Source organism: Lactuca saligna, chromosome 4, assembly GCF_052625555.1.
Source record: "Lactuca saligna cultivar CGN05327 chromosome 4, ASM5262555v1, whole genome shotgun sequence".
NCBI lineage: Eukaryota > Viridiplantae > Streptophyta > Magnoliopsida > Asterales > Asteraceae > Lactuca > Lactuca saligna.
In genome coordinates this window covers 120303606-120325087 of record NC_136420.1, presented here as the reverse complement: position 1 = coordinate 120325087, position 21482 = coordinate 120303606, and the positions used below count along the sequence as shown (strand labels likewise).

Below are 21482 nucleotides of genomic sequence, written 5' to 3'. Positions count from 1 at the left end.
TACACAAAAGTATACACATTTGGTTAATAAGTTGCATATTATACATGTTTTGGTGTAGGTATTAGTATATTGCACTAGTTCATGTATGGATGGTATAGTATAGTGTAGAAGTTGACCATTCTTGTATTTAGATACCTATTTATATGTATTAATAACCTAAAAGTCATATTTTATGTATTTGGTATACCTATGTATTCATTAATGCTTTTAATTTATATAACTTTGATGTTGTTAGCCCGATAACTTTGAATCGATTTTTCTATCCCTAGCCCTTGTGTGTGTTGAGCTTAAGTGTGTGTGTGTGTGTGTGTGTGTGTGTTCTTAGTTTTGAAGAAAGAAGAAGGAATATTTTGAGAATCTTTGGTGTGGGCTAGAAAAATTGACATAAATTAAAACAATAAGGATGAAATTGACATAAAGGGATTATATAGGGCTCAACACACACAAGGGCTAGGGTTAGCAAAATTGAAATAAATTAAAACCATAAGGATGAATTTGAAATTGCATGAATATTGGGATGTTACAACTCTCCTCCACTTGAACTAGACTTCATCCTCGAAGTCTGCTGCCGTGAACGACTCATGATAATGCTCCAGCATCTTAGCCTCCACCTCCTAGGTCCACTCGGAGCCCCTCCGATGTTGCCACTGTACATTCACCTAAGGTACTTCTTGCCACACAAAACATGTACCTTCCTCTCCAAGATAGCTACTGGCCTCCCAACATAATTCAGGCTCTCATCAACCTGATTATCATCCAAGGAAACCAACGCATCCTCATCCAACATGCACTTTCTCAACCACGAAACATATAATGTGATGCGAATCTGACTGAGATCCTCAGGAAGATCCAATATATAAGCAAACTTGCCAACCCTGGTGATCACTCGAAATGGCCCAATATACCAGGAATGTTCCTTTTTTCCTGAAGCATATCACACTTCTCCAAGGTGAGACCTTTAGTAACACCATGTTGCCGACCTGAAACTCCAACTTAGTTCGGCGTCGATCGGCATAGCTCTTCTGCCGACCCTGATCAGTTTGCAATCTCTGTCTGATCTGTTGAATCATCCCCATGGTCTAAAGTACCATTTCTTTCCACCCTATAAACGTGTGACTATCCTTGCCCCAGCAAACCGAGGTGCAACATCTCTGTCCATACAATAGCTCAAACAATCCCATGCTAAATAACTACATCCACTCAACCTGAAATCTGAAGTCTCAAATTGGTCTGACTCCCTGACAGACCGCCCATATTTTACTGATGTTAATTCCATTCTACTTTTCCCCAAACCGACTTCTTAACTTTTGACTATCGAAAATTCCCACTAGAAAACGGATTCATAGACCAAATGTTGCTGCCGACAACCTCACACTTGGCTAAAGGGACAAATATTCCTTCGACGGGAAAGTTCATCCTGTTGACAACCATTTCCCAAGAATAACAAACAACATGAGACAAACTGAGAGATGAACCTTCTAGTATTGAACAAGACAGTTCTTCCTTAAACTCCTTAATCAACATATCGTTGCTGGAAATTCCGAAATCCTAAAATTATCTAACACCCACACAAATAGAATCAAATCAAACCACAGCCACACGAATTTGATCTACCATCTAGACTGAGACCATCTTTTAACCTTGAACCCTCCAAGGGATATCCTTGGCATACATATTCCTTACTTTATCCTACTAAAATGAAAACCTTGCACATAAACACCCATGATTCCCAACGCGAGTTCCCACCAAGAACCATCTCGGTATTCAATCCATAACTCTAGGTCTAAGACCCCGACCTTACGATCTCTACCAAGTCCTACCTGAAGTGTCGTAAACACACGGCCTTGCCCATCGGTCCCATCCACCTAAAGATATGTAAGTCCGACTCCACCTCAGTCCCTAGTGGTTCTCATCTTGGAATAGAGAAATGATCTCCAAAAATCTTTCCTAGCGTGCCCGAGGCATGAACCGTCCCCCTATTATACTCATGACCTCCTTAAACTATTGCCTCCCTTAAATTAGGAAGTGAAACTTACCCTAGTTCAACACCCGAGTCGGCTCCCGAAGATTCTGATCAATTCCCCCCCACCTAGATTTTTCGAAACTCTCTTATCCCACAAATTATGTTAGGTCCCCAACCCATATTGATTATCAGGAACCGACTATAACCTGCATCTACCAATAACATCGTCCCATTACTAGCCGATCTCGATGATTGTCCAACTCTTGAATTCCCGAAGAATGCTCCCAGAAATCCTAGCAAATCTGCTAATCTCGATCACTTCTCAGGATACTGCACCAAATCCTTAAAACCCTAACACTGGAGACTAAAACCATAACCCTTGCTCTGAATTGGAGGATCTTTACCCTAACTTCTAATCCTCGAATGAATCCTTGAATTCTATTTATCTACAATCCTTGGTGGTAATAAAATTCCTTGCCACTTCCAATGACCCAAAGACTCATGCGACTGACACCACCATCTCCTTGCTACCGCTCCTTCCTTAGCAGCGATAGTGATTGAACCTAAAGGTTCTCTCATGGGCAACTGCCGGTCCTACCTGAACGAATGCTATTACGCCCGAACTCTGAATTCGTTGGTGAACTATTCCTACTACCTTAACCATACATCTTCCAATCCATACCCCTAAACTGGATCCACCAAAGGAACCGAACAACCTGTTGAACCACTGAACCACGCCCAACAAGATACGACCCACCCATAATGCTTGTCATGAAAAAAGGCATGTGAAGATTCCCAGTACATTAATTAGGAAAAACAGAGAACTAACCTAAGGATACCACTTACCCATACCCAGCAAGGTTCCATGGTAGATACAAAACCGATCAAGCACAATTTAACCATAATATCAATACAGAATTGGGATTCAAATTACATACCATAGATTTCTTGCGGTTCGACTTTAACCTCCTGAGGAATGATGAGCGTGGGAACCTAGACTCCCTCGGTCCCCAAATCAGGACACGTGACCGAAAATGACCTGGCTAGTGACAGTGAAAGCATTTATGAACCTTCTTACAATCCCGTTGCACATGCCCTCTTTCCCTACACCTATAACACTTGAACTTTTGACAAGCAAATTTGTGAGTTCGTCTACACTTGCCATACACCTCATGATTCTCCTGACTTCCAGTACCCAGGTCAGCAACCTCAGTCTCCCTGCCCTTTGCTGAAAGAGCTCTCTTCCTCTTCCTTACTTATGTCTCGACCAACATATCTCTCCTAGCAGCCAATCCTTTAGCAGCACTGGGAAGTTGGGATTATGTTTTGATATGTTAGAACAGCATGCTAAATTACCATTTTCAATAATGACTGAATTATTGACTCCGTTTCGATACGTGAGTGCATTCTCCCCCTTAGATTTCTATGAAGCTGATACAAGATATACACTAGAAACACCTTGCTTGGAAGATCTACACATACTTGTTTTTGGATTTTTTTTAATTTTTAGATTTAAAAAATAACTACAGAAACAAAATAAATAAAAGACAAAATCAAAATGAACTAAATTCAAACACTTGAAACAGTTTAAATAAAAGAACACTAACTAAAAATTTGAGAAATTGGATTTATAATTATTAATTAACTAATTAAAAATATGAAAAATATGTATGTTTTATTTAATTTTATTAATATTATTTTTTTATTTAACTGAAAACAAGACTAATTAAAAACTTTTAAAAGAAAATTAAAAACTTTTGAAAAATGTTTTTTTAACTTTAAAAGAAATGTACTTCGTAGATTGACCATTGTCAAGAATGACTAAGTTAAAATAACTCTTAGACTAGAGAGTATGGGAGGGATGTTTCCCTCACTTTTTGTGGGTCACACCATCATTTCTCATACTTTCCTTTCCTTCACCTAAAACCCAAGGAATTGATGGAAAGCTCCCCTTACTATTTTTTTATTTTTATAAAAAAAAATATATTTCATACATATATTATACTTATTTTGTAGGGAATTAAAAACCATGAATTTTTATATACTTTATATATTTTTTAGTAGGTATATAATTTTATAAATATTAAAAAAGATTAAAAAAAATGCCCAATAGAATGAGGAGAGAGGGTGCGACACCCCCTCCCCCCACCTCTTTCCCGCGGGTTGCTTCCCTCACCCAAGGGATGGTGTTTCAGTGAGAGGGAAGCTTCCCTCTCCCTTTTCCCGTTTCCATTTCGTCCGACCTTATGAATAAAAGAATTGAGTTTACATGTGTCAGATGCAAGGTGAAAGGTAACCCGCTATCCATGTACCAATTTGCATCATTAAGGGTCATGGAACTATAAGCTTGAACAATATTAGTAGCTTAAATAGTTTTCCTAGGAGGGAACCACTGCCAAGGAGGAGTCGAACCCGAAAAGTTGATTTGGGTTACATCTATCTGGGTCAAAGCATTCTGATGAATATGCAAAGGATGTTATAGAGGTGAGCCGAGGATGTTGAAAGCATGTGCATGTGTTGTGGGTCGGTGCAGATGTTGTTGTTGCTGTTGAAAGATAATGGGTTGCCTCTTATTAGACCACGGAGCAGACATGGGCCAGCTAAAGGGTTGTGAAGGCAGCAATGCAGGAGGATTCTAGGAAAAAAAGATGCAACCAGTCGGCGGTTGTCTCGGCGCTGTTACTATTGACGACAACCACCATGGTTGTTGTTTTACTTGTGGTTGTGAGATGCTTGACTGGTGGCAGTGGTTTAGAGCACGATGGGAGCTTATGTGTGGTCTATATGGAGAGGTTGTGATGGACAGACTCGGTTGAGACAGAGTTCTTCAACCGTGAGCATTGATCTAGCCTACATAAACATAGGGAGAGTGTCTCTGTGGTAGGAGAAGAGTAGCCATATTTTCATATTTGGGTGAAACTCCATTGAGATATGTGACAAGAGTTTTCTCTGGAACAGGAGAGTCTAGATTTGCAAGTAAATCGGAGATGCTCTTCATTCATTGACAATATTGCGAGATGGTGAGATCACCAATGGACATGTTGCGGAGTTCACTGCCAAGCTCAATGGTGTGGTAATCTTTACTATCTCGGAAAAGACCTTCAATACTGATCCAAGTGGCGTTGGGTTTGAGAATCGGGAATAAGCATCGGCTAACTCTGTGCCAGCAGTCGCGGTAATACAGAGGATGAAAGCATTATCCGGAATGATTGGGCGTAAAGCGTTTGTATGTTAGATCAGTATCCTGTTAGACAGGATGTTGTTAAGATGTTATGATCTGTTAGATTGGTATCCTGGTAGATAGGATGTTATATGCTGTTATGATCTGTTAGATTTGTATCCGGGTAGATAGGGTGTTATATGTTGTTATGATCTGTTAGATCGGGATCCTGATAGATAGGATGTTATATGTTGTTATGATCTGTTAGATCGGTATCCTGGTAGATAGGATGATATATATATTGTTATGATCCGTTAGATCAGTATCCTGATAGACAGGATGTTATATGTTGCTATGATCCGTTAGATCGGTATCCTCGTAGATGGGATGTTGTTATGTTGTTATGATCTGTTAGATTGGTTTGTCTGTCTATAGATTGTTATTTGTGCACATGTTTGTTTGGCAGTTGAGGCTTATCTGCTTTGTGCGAAATCCAATAGACCTGGGCATTCCAACCTGTTAGTTGTGGGCCGTAAGTATTCCATCCCGAGGATGATTGGACTCATAGTATGTGGGCATTCCAACCTGTTGGTTGTGGGCCTGGGGTATTCCATCCCGAGGATGATTGGACCCATAATATGTTGGCATTCCAACCGGTTGGTTGAGGGTCTGGGGTATCCCAACCCAATGGTTGACTGGACTCATAGTATGTTGTTTATGATTATATGTGTATTGTTGTGGGTATGGGTATTTTGGGGTAACTCACTAAGCTTTTGGGCTTACAGTTTCAGTTTATTGTTTCAGGTTCAGCGGATGGCCGCAGGAAGGCGAAGGCGTGACCGTACACTTCCTCGATTAATGATTATGATTTCTGGAAACTCTGATGTTTAAACTATTTTGAAAACAAATTGTAATGATTGAATGGTTTTAAATGATTTAAAAAAGTTTTAAATTGGCTCAAATTTTGTGTGTGGATGTTACAAGTTGCTCGTTCATGAGAGGTTGGGACATAATGCCATACATCCACATCTTGACTAAGACATCAAGATTGTACCATTCATCATCATTATCCTTGGATTTGGATTCTCCGGTGAGATGCTTGAGGACTCCAAATCCGCGACAGTGAGTTTGGAACAACTCACGCCAGGAGTCGTAATTAAGTTCGTTGAGATCGGGGATTAATGGAAAGTAATCCTTGATGCTAGTAATGTTGTATGGTTTTTGATTACTCATGATGATCAGGGTAAGAATAGAAAAGGAACAATGGTGCAGAAAAGTGATGGAGAAAAAATGGTGGCCGGTGGTGTTAGGGTTAGCCGCCGCTTAGAGGGAGGAAGAAGGATACAATTGAGGAGAGAAGGAAAGTAGGCTATCACAGCTCTCATACCATGTTTGATATGATTTTCCCATGAATCAATATCTTTCATTAAACGTAAATATATACAAGATACAAAAAGGGCTATGTTGGGCTACACGAATGAGATAACAAAGATATACAAAATATACACTAATAAAATTATCCTAACCAAAACATAAAGAGATGAATTCCATTATAAACGTTCTTTAAGAAAGAAAAGACAAGCATTAAAAGGATCGATCCATACAAAGAACCTATATCTAACTCACCTTGGAGCTGACATGCTAGGTGGCAACACTGGTTGTGAGCTTTTCTCATGTCCATCTGTTGTTTCCTGCATTCTTTGATACGAGAAGTTGTAATCCAAGTCCAGTTCAACACTTATTACTCCCTCTAACACCTTAATCACCGTTGACATTGAAGGCCTCTTAGTAAAATCTGTCTGTAGACACCATGAAGCCAGTTTCATCATCTCCATGACTTCTGTACCATGTTCCTGCATATCTTCACTATACCTGTCAACTATGTTTAACAACGTCTCTTGTTCCCAACATCTCTGAAAGACACGAAGTAGGTGCCAACTTTCTTCTGGCTGAGATCTATCAAATATCTTCCTTCCACATAAGATCTCCAAAAGAAGGATCCCAAAGCTATATACATCCACTTTTTCGGTTATAATTGAGCTCAACCATTCTGGAGCTAGATAGCCAGGGGTTCCTCTCATTGTAGTCATCACTTGGCTTTGATCTCTGTCGATGAGCTTTGACAACCCAAAATCCGATACTTTGGCATTGAAGTCTGCATCTAGGAGTATGTTTTGAGGTTTAATATCGAGGTGGATGATTTTTTGTCTACAATCTTCATGAAGATATGTTAAACCTTTAGCTATATCAAGAATGATTTTCTTTCTACTTATCCATGGGAGTACCTGCTTCCTGTCTCCATAGTAGATCCACTGGTCTAATGATCCGTTACTCATGAATTCATACACGAGAAGCTGTTGTGATTTCCGAGCACAAAACCCTCTAAGTCGAACTAGATTCACATGGTGAATGTTGCCAATGGACTCAACCTCGGCCAAGAATGATTTCTTAACATGCACCAGACCTTGAAGACATTTTACTGCAATCTTCGACCCATCTTTGAGAGTTCCTTCGAAAACTGATCCAAATCCCCCTTCCCCAAGCTTTTTACTGAAATTCTCCGTGGCTGTTTTCAGTTCATCATAGGAAAACCGAGTGGGCATTCCTGAAACTTGATCTAGATACTCTTCTTCACTTTCACTGTTCATATTTTTGTTTTGAACTATGAATTTAGTAAAACCTACGACCACAATAAGAAGCATAAGACTTCCAATTGTGGAACCGATAATTGTTGCAACTAGAATTTTTCTGTTTGACGATCGACCATGGGATTGGGGTATAGACGAATTCACGACTTTTATAAAAACCAAAACATTTTGTGGAACTACCGCTGCATCAAGACTCGTCAATGTAAAAACCTCAGAAGGTAAATAGCAATCCCCACTTGAATTGGAACCATAGTTGAATATTATTAGTGCCGCTTTGCATGAGCAGTTATTCAGACACGCTTGTTTGCAAGTCTCAATATCCACATCTTCCATGTCTGAGGTAAATGTGACGTACGTGACGTTACTGAGTTCAATGAAAGTATGGTTTTGGGTAGCGTTACATGTGAGAGGAGTAACTTGATAGCAACCCTTGTTGGGTTGGCGATCATTCACTGCTCTAAAATAGTCCGTCGCAGGAGAGGTGCTTGATATTGGACAACTACATTGTTGATCAGCCGAGCAAATGGCATTTCTCCCACAAGCCAAAGGATAAGAACAACCTCCAAGATGACCCAATAGATCGGTGTCTCTCTCCCATCCAAACGCTTTCAAATGCCCATCTGGCAATAGTTTTATATACTCAAATGGGAATGGAGGTATATCAATCAGACTAGGACAATAATTTGGCCTAGAAGAAGAAATGACCAAACACAAACTCCTACCTCTGAACTCAAGAGAACTTTCATTTAGGCCATTAACCGTGTTATTATAATAGACTTGAGGCGGGTTCGATCCAACAAAAAAAAACAAACCTTTTTCGTTGAATTGCAGAGAGTATAAGTCTACTTGAGGCGTCCAGTTGGTTGAGGAAACACTAGGTATGAGCTTCTGTCCTTGAAATAGTTTTTGCCCAGGTAACAAACAGTCTGTTGGGTGATCAAAAGATTGCCAAACTGTCAAGTTATGGACATTCAACAACCGCAGATTCCCATCTTCAGTTAGGTTCATGGAAGCAACAGATTTCCCGGTAGTGTTTGTAGTCCAAACTATGCTTCCATCGACATCCTGTAACATCAATTCTCCAGTTGCAGTGAAATTCAGAATTGCGCCTTCCCTGACCAGAATGTCTCGGTTTGCTGACCAAATCACCCCCAGACTGTCTCGGGTGGTTGTTATATTGATAACCACAATCGCAAAGAGGTAAGATGTGCAGGTTCCATTACAGAAGAAGCCACAACGGAATTTCTTTTCTTTATTGAGAATGACTCTGATCCTTGAGCCATCTCTGAAATTGATGGAGGATATAAATGATTCATTGTTGGTCCATGTGGATGAAACTTTTGCTGGGGAAAAGTAATTAGATTCAGCAGAGATGGATGAGAAGATGAGAAAGAAGCCGAAGAAAAAGCTACACATCCATGGTGCCCTCATCACTACTAATGAACACACAAGAGCTAGCCTTTGAAAATTAAATTGACACAGATCCTAAAAATTGAGTAGGTTCCAGGAACTCGGGTCCATGCTATAGTAGTTGACTCATTTCAAGCCAAGTTTCCTTCTCAAGTAATGACAAAAATCCTCTCGATCGTATTCATCTTTATTTCCATCATGCATGGCTGCTTTATTTAATTAAAAAACGTTAATTAAATAAATACAAACTTTTTGAGTAAAGTAAAAATCTGGTCTATGAGGAATACCATTTGTTATGAACTAGGTGTGAACCTTTGCATGTTAGGCATGAAATAATATACAATAGGATTATATTTAATTAAAAAACATTAACAACTTTAAAAAAGATTTAAGGCCGAGAAAAGTAAATTAATTTATAACAGCAGTATGTAAAGTACCTGCTAACCCAAGCAAGTGAGAATTCTGGTTTATTTTAGGGGTCACATATCCGTATATCTATATTTTTAACTACGATGTTGGGCGTGTTTGGTACGGAGTTTTTGGAAGCGTTTGGGAGCTTCTAGCTTTTAGCTTTTGACAAAACGCTCTAGTTTAAACAAAAAGCTTCGTTTGGCAGTACGAGCGTTTACCTTTTAGTTTTAACAAAACGCTTCGATTCTAAAAGCTACTTCATGTAGCTTTTAACAAAACGCTCCGGAGCTTTTGAAATCAATTTCCATAATTACCCTTAAAAATATATTTATATATTTTTTATTTTAATAAATTGTCTTTTTATGTAATTTTATATATTTCAAAAGTTTCCAGCTACTTTTGCCAAACATTCATATAACAAATAAAAGCTACAGCTTCCCGCTACCAGTTACCAGCTACACGCTACCAACTACCCGCTACCAGCTAACCGCTACCCGCTTCCAGTTAACAGCTACTTTTGCCAAACACGCTCGTTATGTTAGTTGAGAAACAAAACAATGGTATTTTTTATTTTACCTTGCATATGTCATAAACTTTAGTGAATTGGTAAAATTGATTTTAAAACATTTTGAGCTACTTTGCATGTGCCTATTCTATCCACTTTTTTTTTTTTGAAAGAGACTATTCGATCCACTTTTATATTTGCAGCATATGACATAATTGCAAAAGGTTATCAGTAAAGATGGGTTGTTTAAAAAAACTTAAATTTATGATAAACTTTACAATCATTGTGTTAGAAAAGCAAGTAAAGATCGGTTTTAGTATAAACAATTTGTACAATAATAAACGAATGACTTGCTTTTAACAAACAAAATACAATTATTCACGGGTATTTGTTTTATATCTAGATATTTGTATCGTAACAAAAAAAATTAAAAATTAAAAAACGAAACTTACATCCTTATAAACGAAAAAATCAACAATTTTAAATCGACACCCCATGTCACCATCCCATATTCAATGGACATAAATTAAAGAGAGGGCAACCCCATGGCTTCTTTTTAACAAGTGTATAGCAGAGTGAGAATTGGAATGTTAATAAGGCGGGGTTTGGTATCCCCATCCCCAGGACCTGAAACTGGAATTCGTCCCAGATGCTCTCCTGTTCTCCGTCCAGGATGTAGTTATCCCAAATCCCAATCCAAATCCATGAAATCGTTCCGAAGTTTGAATCGGAAAACAAAAAACTTTTCTAAGAAAAATAAGAATTTTGAAAACGCGTTTAGTTCATCTATTTTTCTAAATTTTTCACGCGTTTTTTAAAATTACAAAGAATTTGAAAGTTTTTGGAAAACCGATAATTAGGGATGAGCATGGGTCGGTTTGGATCGGTTTTTAGCTAAAACCAAACCAAACCGTAGAAAGTCGGTTTTTTGGTTTTTAAACCCATATAGATTTGGTTTTTGCATGGTTCGGTTTTTTTTGTTTTCCGGGTTGGGCTTATAGGTTTTCGGTTTTAAACCGTGGGTTTATGAGCTCCTATTTTTTTTCTAGTTTTTTGGCTCAAACCCGGTGAAAGTACGTTACGATAAATTGTATTGTATCTACTTCAAATATACTAAAATAAATAGTACAAATTCTAGTATTCTAAAAGCATATAAAAGTGTTCAAAAGATCAAATTTTAACAAAATTAAAAGTTTGTTGAAAATAAACATAAAGTATTAAAGAGATAAAGTCTAAAGTCTAAAATTAAAAGTTTAAAACACAATAAATAATATATATGTGGGTCGGTTTGGTTTTCATGAGCGGTTTTATACATCAAAACCGAACCAAAACGTTATTTTTCGGTTTTTGTAAAGTTCAAACCTAAACCGTACGTTATTGCTTTGGTTTCGGTTTTTTGGTTTCAGTTATGTCGATTTTTTTGGTTTTTCGGTTTTCGTTTCGGTTTTTGCTCATCCCTACCGATAATCATTGTTTTCCACATTTTTCTAATTCCAAAATTAATCTAAAATATAAACACACTCATTCTCACCCCATTCACCTCTACCAACTAAGGTTGTAAACGTCAGTTCAGTGAACTGTTCATGAACCGTTCGACGGGAAGTTCGTTTATGTTATTAATAAACGAACATAAACACAAATTATCATTTGTTTAGTTAAATAAACGAACATGAACAATGGTTACGTTCGTTCAATTATGTTCGTAAACGTTTATTTATGTTGTTTATTTACATTCGTTTATATTCGTTCATATAAATTCATTTTATGTTCACATATGCCTAATTGTGTTTGATTACATTAGTGTATTATATGTTTATTTATGTTAATATATCTTCAATTATGTTTTTTTTATCTTTGTTCATTTATGTTCGTTTGTTTATGTTCGCTTAGCATGTTCACGAACATAGACGAGTGAACATGAACAATGTAATTTGTTAAAAGAACATGAACAAGAAAACTCATTTGCTTATCCATTCATGTTTGTTTATTTGTTCGGCTAACTTAAATGAACGGACATGAACAAACCTCGTTTGTGTTCGTTTACAGCCCTACTACCAACCCTCGTCTTAACACTTTCAACCCACCACACCCCTAGACAAACCGAACAATGATTATCGGTTTTCCAAAAGTTTATGGGTGTGTGTGTGTGTGTTTATGGGGGTGTGTGTGAGTTTGTAGGTGTGTGTTTATGGGGGGTGAGGGTGGGGGTGGATGGGGGTGTGTGTTTGTGGGAATGTGTGTGTGTGTTTGTGGGGGTGAGTGTAGGTAGGTAAGAGTGTGGTGGGTTGAGGGTATTACAGTGAGGGTATGTAGAGTTGGATGAGATAGGAGTACGTATTTATATTTTAGGAAAATTTTAGAATTAAAAAATATGGAAAACAATGATTATCTGTTTTCCAAAAATTTACAACTTTTTTGTAATTTTAGAAAACAGAAAATTTTCATTTTCCGTGAAAATTTAGAAAAATAGACGAACTAAACGCGTTTTCAAAATTCTCATTTTTCTTGGAAAATTTTCCGAAAAACAGCCCATTTTTCCACAACTAAAAGCACCTCAATAATCATTGTTTTCCACATATTTCTAATTCCAAAAAAATTATAAAATATCAACACATGCCCACTCCCACCACTACCTTGCCCCACCTCAACACCCCCAACCCACCACACCCCTACCTACACACACAAACACCCACCCCACCCCCCACAAACACACACACACATATATTGGAGCAGGGGTAATGTGACAATACACCTATTCTAGAAGAAATTGGAGTAGAGCACGTAACTAAAAAAGGAAGGGACAGATTAGTCATTTGAGCTTGAGGTAAAAAGTTAGTTAGACAATTAGTTGGGAAGCGATATAGTTCATCATACAACAAAACCACGACAAAAAGTATAACCATATCCAATTATCCGTATCAAGTTCAAGTTCAAATCATATGATGTTTGATTCAGTAAGTTATGAGCTCTCACATTAAACATGATTTAAAACCCTTCTCTAGTTCTTGAGCATCTAAATTTTTCCCTATAAACACAATCTTGTTTACCCTTGATTCCTCAGGGTTCCATGGCCTATCTGGTGACCCTTGAAATATGTCATGTACTCCCTGTTTCAAAACTCAAATATATTAATTAATTATACAAATTATCTGAAAATATTTCAATAATTTATAATGGGAAATAATAATAATAATCAATCACCTGGAACACAAATCTCTCATCCATCCCATCAATTGACATAAGCCCCTTCATTCGGTATATATCCTCACTTCTGTCCATTAACAATGTCCCAAGCCACATGTTAGCCTGCATAACACATCACATTTGTCAGGCTCTTGGTATGATGGAATGGAATCAATAAAGGAATGGAATGTGTCATTACATTCCATTATCATGTTTGGTTGGCTTCAAAGAATGGAATGGAATGGAATCAATCGTTCACACAGTTTGTTTGTTACTTATAAAGTTACAAATAGAAAACCATATTATAATGTTCTACAAAAATGGAACTTTACACATAAAGGGATATATCGCTAATTTAATTAAAGTTTTAGAGTTTTAGAAACATTATTACTATTGAAAGACTATATAAATAAAAGTAATTTATAACTATATGAAAGCACCACACCTTTTCAAGATCCAAGCTCCCTTCACAAACTATGCTGACAGATGAGACACCAGGATCATGAGTGTGATCATGATGTTCTGGAAAAAACCAAAAAAAAAAAAAAAAAAAAAAAAGTATCATATCATTATCAAATTATGTGTGTGTAAAAGCATAGATAAATTAAAATTAAGTCAACTTACCATGTTTGTGGTCATGATGATGGTGATCATGATCAGGATCATTACAATTTTCATGGTCATGGTCATGTTCATGGTTGTGATGGTGTTCATCTTCATTTGAAGCTTCATCTTCAATAGCATCATCAATTCTAGAAAAAATATAAAGTGGTTAATTATTAAGCCCATGAACCCTTCTTTTTTCCACCCAACTCCTCATATAAATATTGATGGATATTGTAATTTTTGGTTTTTGGAATGTAAGGGTAAAATGGTCATTTAGTTTTCATTCAAACGGTTTATTCGGTGTAGAAAAGAAACTGACTTTATGTATACAGGAGGACTTAATGGGGAAAAAAAGAGAGAACAAAATCACTTATGAAGAGAGAGAGAAATAACCTTTCCAGATCAAAACCACCTATCCCAAGAACATAATCCAAATCCACTTTTCCAAACTCAGTACGTTTTAATTCTGCCATGCGGTTTATGCCCTGTATTTAAGAATCATTAAAGTAGAAAAGTAACATAAAAAAAATTAATAAAAAAGGACAGATTTAACTAACTAAATAAACAATTTTTGTACCTTTATCCTCTGAATCAAAGCAGCAACTTCAGCACTTCCAACAAGATCAGTCTAAAAGCAACATTCAAAGACTTGAGTCATACTATTAAATGGACATTATTAACTTCAAAATGATGGAAAGATAAAGTGAAAGTAACAGACACCTTATTGACTATTATACGATCAGCATAAGCAATTTGCTCTATCGCCTCATTGACAACTCCTTTTGGCTTAACATCATCAAGATGAATATTAGCATGTTTGGCATCGACTAAAGTAACAACACCATCAAGCTTAACATCATTGAAAATCTGATCCTCAGCATAGAATGTTTGTATAATTGGTGCTGGATTTGCCAATCCTGCAAAAAGATACATAAAATGACTCAAATCTATTGAGTATTATGCCAGAAAGAATGCCCACAATTAGATGAAGTTCAAAATTCAAATCACTGCTACATACCTGTAGTTTCTATGACAATATGGTCGAATTTCCCTTTCTTTTTACTCACCAACTCTCCTATCATTCTAACAAGATCACCCCTGACTGTGCAGCATAGACACCCATTATTAAGCATGACAATGTCTTCCACACCAACAGATTTTGCAGCAACTAAAGACCCATCAATGTCCACCTCCCCATACTGCAAATGTAATAGAAAGAAGAAGTCAAATCCTAACACAAAAGGATGAAAATATACACATGGCTACATGAACTGTGATGTTATAAACAGTTTTCGAAGAAAAACTAGATACTAAAACCAAAATATGCAGAACTAATTGTTATTCGACTTTATTGTATGAAGTCATACAGGAATTGGATAGTACCTCGTTCTCGATAACTGCAATCCGTTTACCATGATCAGCTGTAAGTATATGGTTCAATAATGTTGTCTGTTCATCGAACATTCAGGAAAATCAGAAACAATCATTAGCTAAAATTTTTAATTTTTCTTAAACTGCTTATTGACCTAACTTCACGCGAAAACAAGAAAAATGAAGATAATGTGAACTTGTGCTACAAATTCATACACTACGATGGCATCAACGTCATAGAAACTGATTCAGATACACGAAGAAAGGATTACCTTTCCTGAACCTAAGAAACCGGTGATGATCGTTGCTGGAATTCGATTGTCGGGAGGAATCTTGGTGAAGACATCAGAATCCTCATAATCCTCATCCTGTTGCGTCGGCGCCGCTGTTGCAGCAACAGATAAGTTGCGTGACAATCTCTTTGCTCTGGATAAACTAACGGCGGCGAATGGTGGATGGATAGAGCGTGAGGTTGTCGCAAAACCTCGATGGCGGAAAGTGATAGTTCTCCACATTCGAGGGACATGATTTCCGGCAATTGAAGTTTTCTGAAGCTTGGCAAGTCCAATAAAGGTGGTCGTCAAGTTCATCGATGTCGACGCCATGGCTGCCATCGTCGTATTGGAAGTTACTGACTGAGTGAGTAGGGTTTATGAAATGAAGTTTCGCGATTGATAGAGAACAGAGGGCTTATCCTGTATATTCGTCCATGTGTGCGTGGTTAAAGCGTGCGTCTGACCTTTTTTATTTTTTCATGATTCAGTCCTTAATAATTGAACTTTGTTGCGTTTCTGGCCACTTTATAAAATAATTGTCTCACCCTTATATAATACTATAGTTTATATTTTATAATGATTTTATTTTTAGTATTAATTATTGAATGTTGAAGACCACATCCTTGATCCTTCCAATTTACTGAGCCTCCCTTTGCCCTTGTTAGCCTACTTTTACCCTTGTTGGAAACCTTAACGAGTTATTAAACATATCGATCCATTAATATAGTACATTTTGAATTTGACATTTAGGTAGTAAAAATATGTTTTCTTTCATATTCTTCTGTTCATGCATCTTTTACATACCATGAGCAAAGATGAATGCACTTGATGCACTTTTATGAAAGGATCAAATTGGTCCACTAATATAGTTCGTTTTGAATTTGACATTTAGGTAGTATAAATATGTTTTATTTCGTATTCTTTCAAGTTCATGCATCTTTTACACACCATGAGCAAAGATGAATGCACTTGATGCACTTTTATGGAAGGATCAAATCCATATATAATAAGAGATAATTACGATTAAGGTCAAAATTGTTACTTTAATATGAAATAACAAAGACAAAATTGTTATTTTAATATGAAATAATTATAAAAAGTTATTTACGTACATGCATTTTAAAAATAAAATAATTTATAAGCTAAGAAATAATATAATAATAAGAGATAATTACAATTAAGGTCAATATAATGTACAATCTTTCTAAAATTCAGTCAAAAGGCGAAAATAATATTTTAAAAAGATTACAAAATAAAGTAGTTATATTTCAAAAGGTTCTAAATAACGTAAGGTGTGACTTAGCGGTAATATCAAACCTCAAGCTTTTTCAAGCCCGAGCCATGTCGTTTGTATTGCGTGACTTAAAGCGATAACTTATTATATATATATATATATATATATATATATATATATATATATATATATATATATATATATATATATATATATATATAAGTTAAGGCAACATTTTGGTAAAGCTTGGTGATATGTACAAATCTTGGAGTCATGGCGAGCTTTTTAGATCTTGAAATTTCACGATATATAAAGTTAAATCATTATGTAATATCAAAACTAGAAGAAGGATTCATAACAATTCCATTTTGAAATAAAGCATAAGAAATTAGTTTGAAGTAGACAGATTTGTAGTTTACTCTAAATTTTATATGCTTAATATTGTGATGGTAACAATTCACTTTTGGCTAAAATACATCATTTGCTCTCTATAATGACGGTTGGACTTTAGTCTTTAGTGTCTAATGAAGGTTGAATATTTGTTGTATTTTTTTGAAACTTTTTTTTTTAGTTTAATATATTGTGGATATTTGTTATTTTTTTTTTTGGTACTTAACATATTTTCAATTATTTTGAAAGCTTGAAAATACTATTTAGAAAGAAGCCCTAGAAGGGGTCTTATGTGGGATCCTAGAGAGACATACACGGTTTATGGTTCCATAATAAATCATACATAAAGGAATGAAATAAAATTGTATATAATAATCAGCAACAAACAAAAAACGATATATCAACACATAATAAATCCTACAACAATTCAAATAAAGGCAACACTGCATACTCCAAAGGTAACACCACATACATGCAACTGATATCCTAACCTCTTGGGTCGGCTCGCGTACGCTGCACGTACCCCTTGGTACGTTGCGTGAACGCACATCAAACCCCCCCCCCCCCCCCCCGGCATCCAATGTTGCAACTACGCTCCGTGTACGCTCGGCTTACGCCCAGCGTACGTCTTAAGTCAGCCCAAAATATAATGGTCCACTCAATAAGGCTCAAGTCAATAATTCAACAATAATCTCATAGTCCAACAATTAATTACAGAAAATAAATAATTAGCATTACCTCGAATCACGGATATTACACCTAAAGACCTTCTAGAGCATGCATGGGGAAGAACTAAGCATCAAGAACTCACTTTTATGACTCTAGAACCCTCATTGGGTCTGAAAGGACGACTTATTTGGTTAAGAGCATGACATGCTCAATAATCATAAAGGTTGGGACCATAAATGTAGTGACAAAGAACATGGTTTGGCATGCGGAATTAAAGCTTGCACAATTGAACATGGTGATTTGGGTGTTTAAGAGATATATTCAATGTATATGGTGTTACACAAAAAGGATCTAGATCTAGACTACATAATTAACACACACTTACACACTCACTTCTACATCTCTCAAGCACACATCTACAAGTGGTATGAACCCACTATTTATAGAAGTGTTTACATGTCTCTCTCTCACTCTAACTAACAAATGGGTTTAAAGGCTAAAGCACCACATGCAAGTGGGTTTTACAAAAGTCAAACATTTACAAAGTCATGAATGAATAACTTTGCAACCCCAACATTCTCCCCACTCAAAGTTAGGAATGAATGACCCACTTCATATCTTCCAAAATCAAGCACTACGCGGTTCGAGCCTCAAAGGTGACACATGTCGAAACGAACTTCAATCTTCAATTCTTCCATGACTCTTCAATTTGGGCTCTAGGATGTGAGACCATACAAACCAAGCAGCAACGAATGATTAAGAGTATTCCAAACTCCAAATAATCACCCAAAAGTTGCGCATAAAAACACACCCCAAAAATCTTCAATAAATCCAAACCCATTTCGAATACATCACTTCCGAACTTCCAATTGCATCATCTCGTGGCTTCAAAACTTCAAGATCACTTCGGTCTTCAAATCCGCGTAATATGAAAAATTCAAGTTCGAATCTCCATATAAAACTTCTCCCCTTTTTTATAATCGAAATTTGATTATAAAACTCCAAAGGAAAAAGAACGTGCTCTATTTAGAATTTTTCATGTTAAAACTCCCCCTTAACATATGGCATAAACTTTGTGCTTCAATCCGGAAAATCCAAAAAATATTGAATTTTTATTGCCGTTCACGGATCGTCTTTGACAAAATTTCTCAAAAATGGGTAGAAATTATCAATTTCAAAATTCTGCAGTGACCCGGTGCGCTAAAAAGAGCCAAATATACAAAACACGCTCCCATTTGCGAAACTGGGTAGAATGTGAAAATTCGCACAAACTGCAGGGATCCGATTTGAAAATTCTGCAATTTCATCATTTTATGATCCCATTTGCGAAGTTGGACCACTCATATTATTTCTTGAATGGAGCAGGGACCAAATGCGAACATATTTGTTTTCTTCTTCATTGAACAATTAACAGGAAATGCTTCGCATTTTCATTCCCACACCCTTCGCGTCTTTCACTCACCCTTCGCATTTTTTACCCAATTAATCAAATGAACCAAATGCGAATGAAAAACTTTCTGATATGTGAATCCAGTTTTACCATTAACCACACAATTTTCGTCATTCGCATCAACACAAACCTTCAATTCTAAATTAACGAATCCAAAACCAAAACCCAATCAACATTATAGAATCAAAGCCTTCGCATCGTTAACCCCAATCAATATAACCGTATATGCGAAATTTGTATTGAGACCTAAATGTGATTCCAACAGAACTCCAAAACTTCACAGGTCTTCACACCACAATTACAAACGCGAATGAAGAACTCGATGCAAAATCAAACCAAGTCGACTTCGTTTTTAACATTATGACTGATTGGAATCCATTCACGCTTCAGTCTCAATCGACTTCCTAGAAACAATCAACCAAATCAAACAATTCCCAAATACTTGATTCAACATCGTCCTTCTCAAAAACAAGTTTTCGCAACTCGATTCTTCAATCTAGCCTTTGCTACAAAAAAATTCGCATTGATTTCATTCACTCATATGCGAAAATCCAAACCTTTAAAACATCGACATCTAATTATCGACTGTGAAACCTAAGTCTTCGCAAATTGACATCGACATTTGAGTTGAGATTTTCGAAATTAAACAACAAATCAAGTATGATTTCAACATTCATAGCCTCTGTTTAACTTGTATCAACTGATTTCATTCTCCAATTCAAAGAATCAGCTCCAAAATGTCAGATTTGAGTGTTTCATAATTTGACTTTTCAAAGTCAACGAATCATAAACACTAAATCAATGGTTTTGAGGTTCGATTTCAGATCAAAAGGTGTTCAAACAACTATTCTTCACCTCCATGAAGTGTTCTTGATCAACAATTTATAATATCTCAAAATCAATTTCCGATTTCAAAATGTTTAGATACGAAAAAAAAATCTGATTTCATCGCATACGTATCATCAAAATCTAAACTCAGATTACCAATGAATAACAAATGATTAATGAAGGAATGAAATTTGAAATCAAGAAGAATCGATTAACGAATGATCGACGAATGAACAACAGGTGAAGAACGGAAAACAAACTTGAAACAAATGTACAACTCGGTAGTGCAAGCGTACACACATATCAACAATTGTTTGATATCGATCAATATGAGATACGAAGGATAGATGTTCTGATAACAATTAACAGTAGATTGCAAATTGGGCTTTAAACTCACTTGTGAACAATAACAATCGAAATTTGGATCAATTGGGCTTAAACCTTGAATAAATGATGAACAATAACGGATTTAACTTTTTGGATTCAATAATGAACACGAAATTCATTTGGCTCAATAATTTTGGACATGAATAGTATTTGAATCTAGATTTTGTTGTTTTGATTGGATTTGATAAAAAAAAATTATTGGATCATCAATGGGGGTTTTTCAAGAAAATTTTGATCCAACGAGTCAAACGTTCATGAATCAAAAATGCAACGCACGAATCAAATATTACGAGAGATCATAGAGAGAGACTCACCAAAATTGATCAAATTGTGACAAAAATTGCCAAACCGAGAATCGTTCTTCAAAAGTCATGTTGATCGTGAAAACCAAGCTCTGATACCAATTGTAGTGACAAAGAACATGGTTTGGCATGCGGAATTAAAGTTTGCACAATTGAACATGGTGATTTGGGTGTTTAAGAGATATATTGAATGTATATGGTGTTACACAAAAAGGATCTTGATCTAGACTACATAATTAACACACACTTACACACTCACTTCTACATCTCTCAAGCACACCTCTACAAGTGGTATGAACCCACTATTTATACAGGTGTTTACATGTCTCTCTCTCTCACTCTAACTAACAAATGGGTTTAAAGGCTAAAGCACCACATGCAAGTGGGTTTTACAAAAGTCAAACATTTACAAAGTCATGAATGAATAACTTTGCAACCCCAACAATAAATGCCCTAAATGAAGCAATAGCTAGATCTAAAAGAAAAGATGATCAAGCTAGGAGCTTTTTACCTCTTAAAGGTTGTTAAAAAGGTGAGAATCCCATATTTAAAGTTGTTTCGACCTCCAATGTCCTTCTACCACCTTCTTCTTCTTCAATAACACCACCAAACACACAATTGAGCTCAAGGTGCACTCTTCGCACTTAGGTTAGCTTGAGGAACAATTTTTAGGTGGAGGCTGATCATAGT

At 36.3% G+C, this 21482-nt stretch overlaps 2 protein-coding genes across 2 annotated transcripts; both read right to left on the bottom strand.

Annotated features, from left to right (window-relative positions):
• Positions 1 to 6624: 6624 nt before the first annotated feature.
• Positions 6625 to 9310, bottom strand: LOC145042701 (G-type lectin S-receptor-like serine/threonine-protein kinase SD2-5). The gene has a single exon (XM_078991163.1). It carries the CDS (start codon positions 9200 to 9202, stop codon positions 6746 to 6748), a length of 2457 nt encoding a protein of 818 aa, XP_078847289.1. The 5' UTR covers positions 9203 to 9310; the 3' UTR covers positions 6625 to 6745.
• A 3669-nt stretch (positions 9311 to 12979) lies between these two features.
• Positions 12980 to 15958, bottom strand: LOC145042700 (uncharacterized). The gene is made up of 10 exons (XM_078991162.1): positions 15530 to 15958; positions 15270 to 15335; positions 14905 to 15085; positions 14607 to 14803; positions 14464 to 14514; positions 14280 to 14371; positions 13905 to 14032; positions 13726 to 13802; positions 13299 to 13403; positions 12980 to 13204 (listed from the first exon to the last, which is right to left on the bottom strand). Exons 1-10 carry the CDS (start codon positions 15869 to 15871, stop codon positions 13067 to 13069), a joined length of 1377 nt encoding a protein of 458 aa, XP_078847288.1. The 5' UTR covers positions 15872 to 15958; the 3' UTR covers positions 12980 to 13066.
• Between the last annotated feature and the right edge of the window lie 5524 nt (positions 15959 to 21482).

Excerpts from the sequence above, each read along its gene's own strand:
- LOC145042700 (XM_078991162.1), bottom strand. The coding sequence starts at position 15,871 with ATGGCAGCCATGGCGTCGACATCGATGAACTTGACGACCACCTTTATT. Across the intron at positions 14,804-14,904 it reads TATTGTCATAGAAACTACAG|GATTGGCAAATCCAGCACCA; the intron begins GTATGTAGCAGT and ends ATCTTTTTGCAG. Across the intron at positions 13,803-13,904 it reads TCATCATGACCACAAACATG|AACATCATGATCACACTCAT; the intron begins GTAAGTTGACTT and ends GGTTTTTTCCAG.
- LOC145042701 (XM_078991163.1), bottom strand. The coding sequence starts at position 9,202 with ATGAGGGCACCATGGATGTGTAGCTTTTTCTTCGGCTTCTTTCTCATC.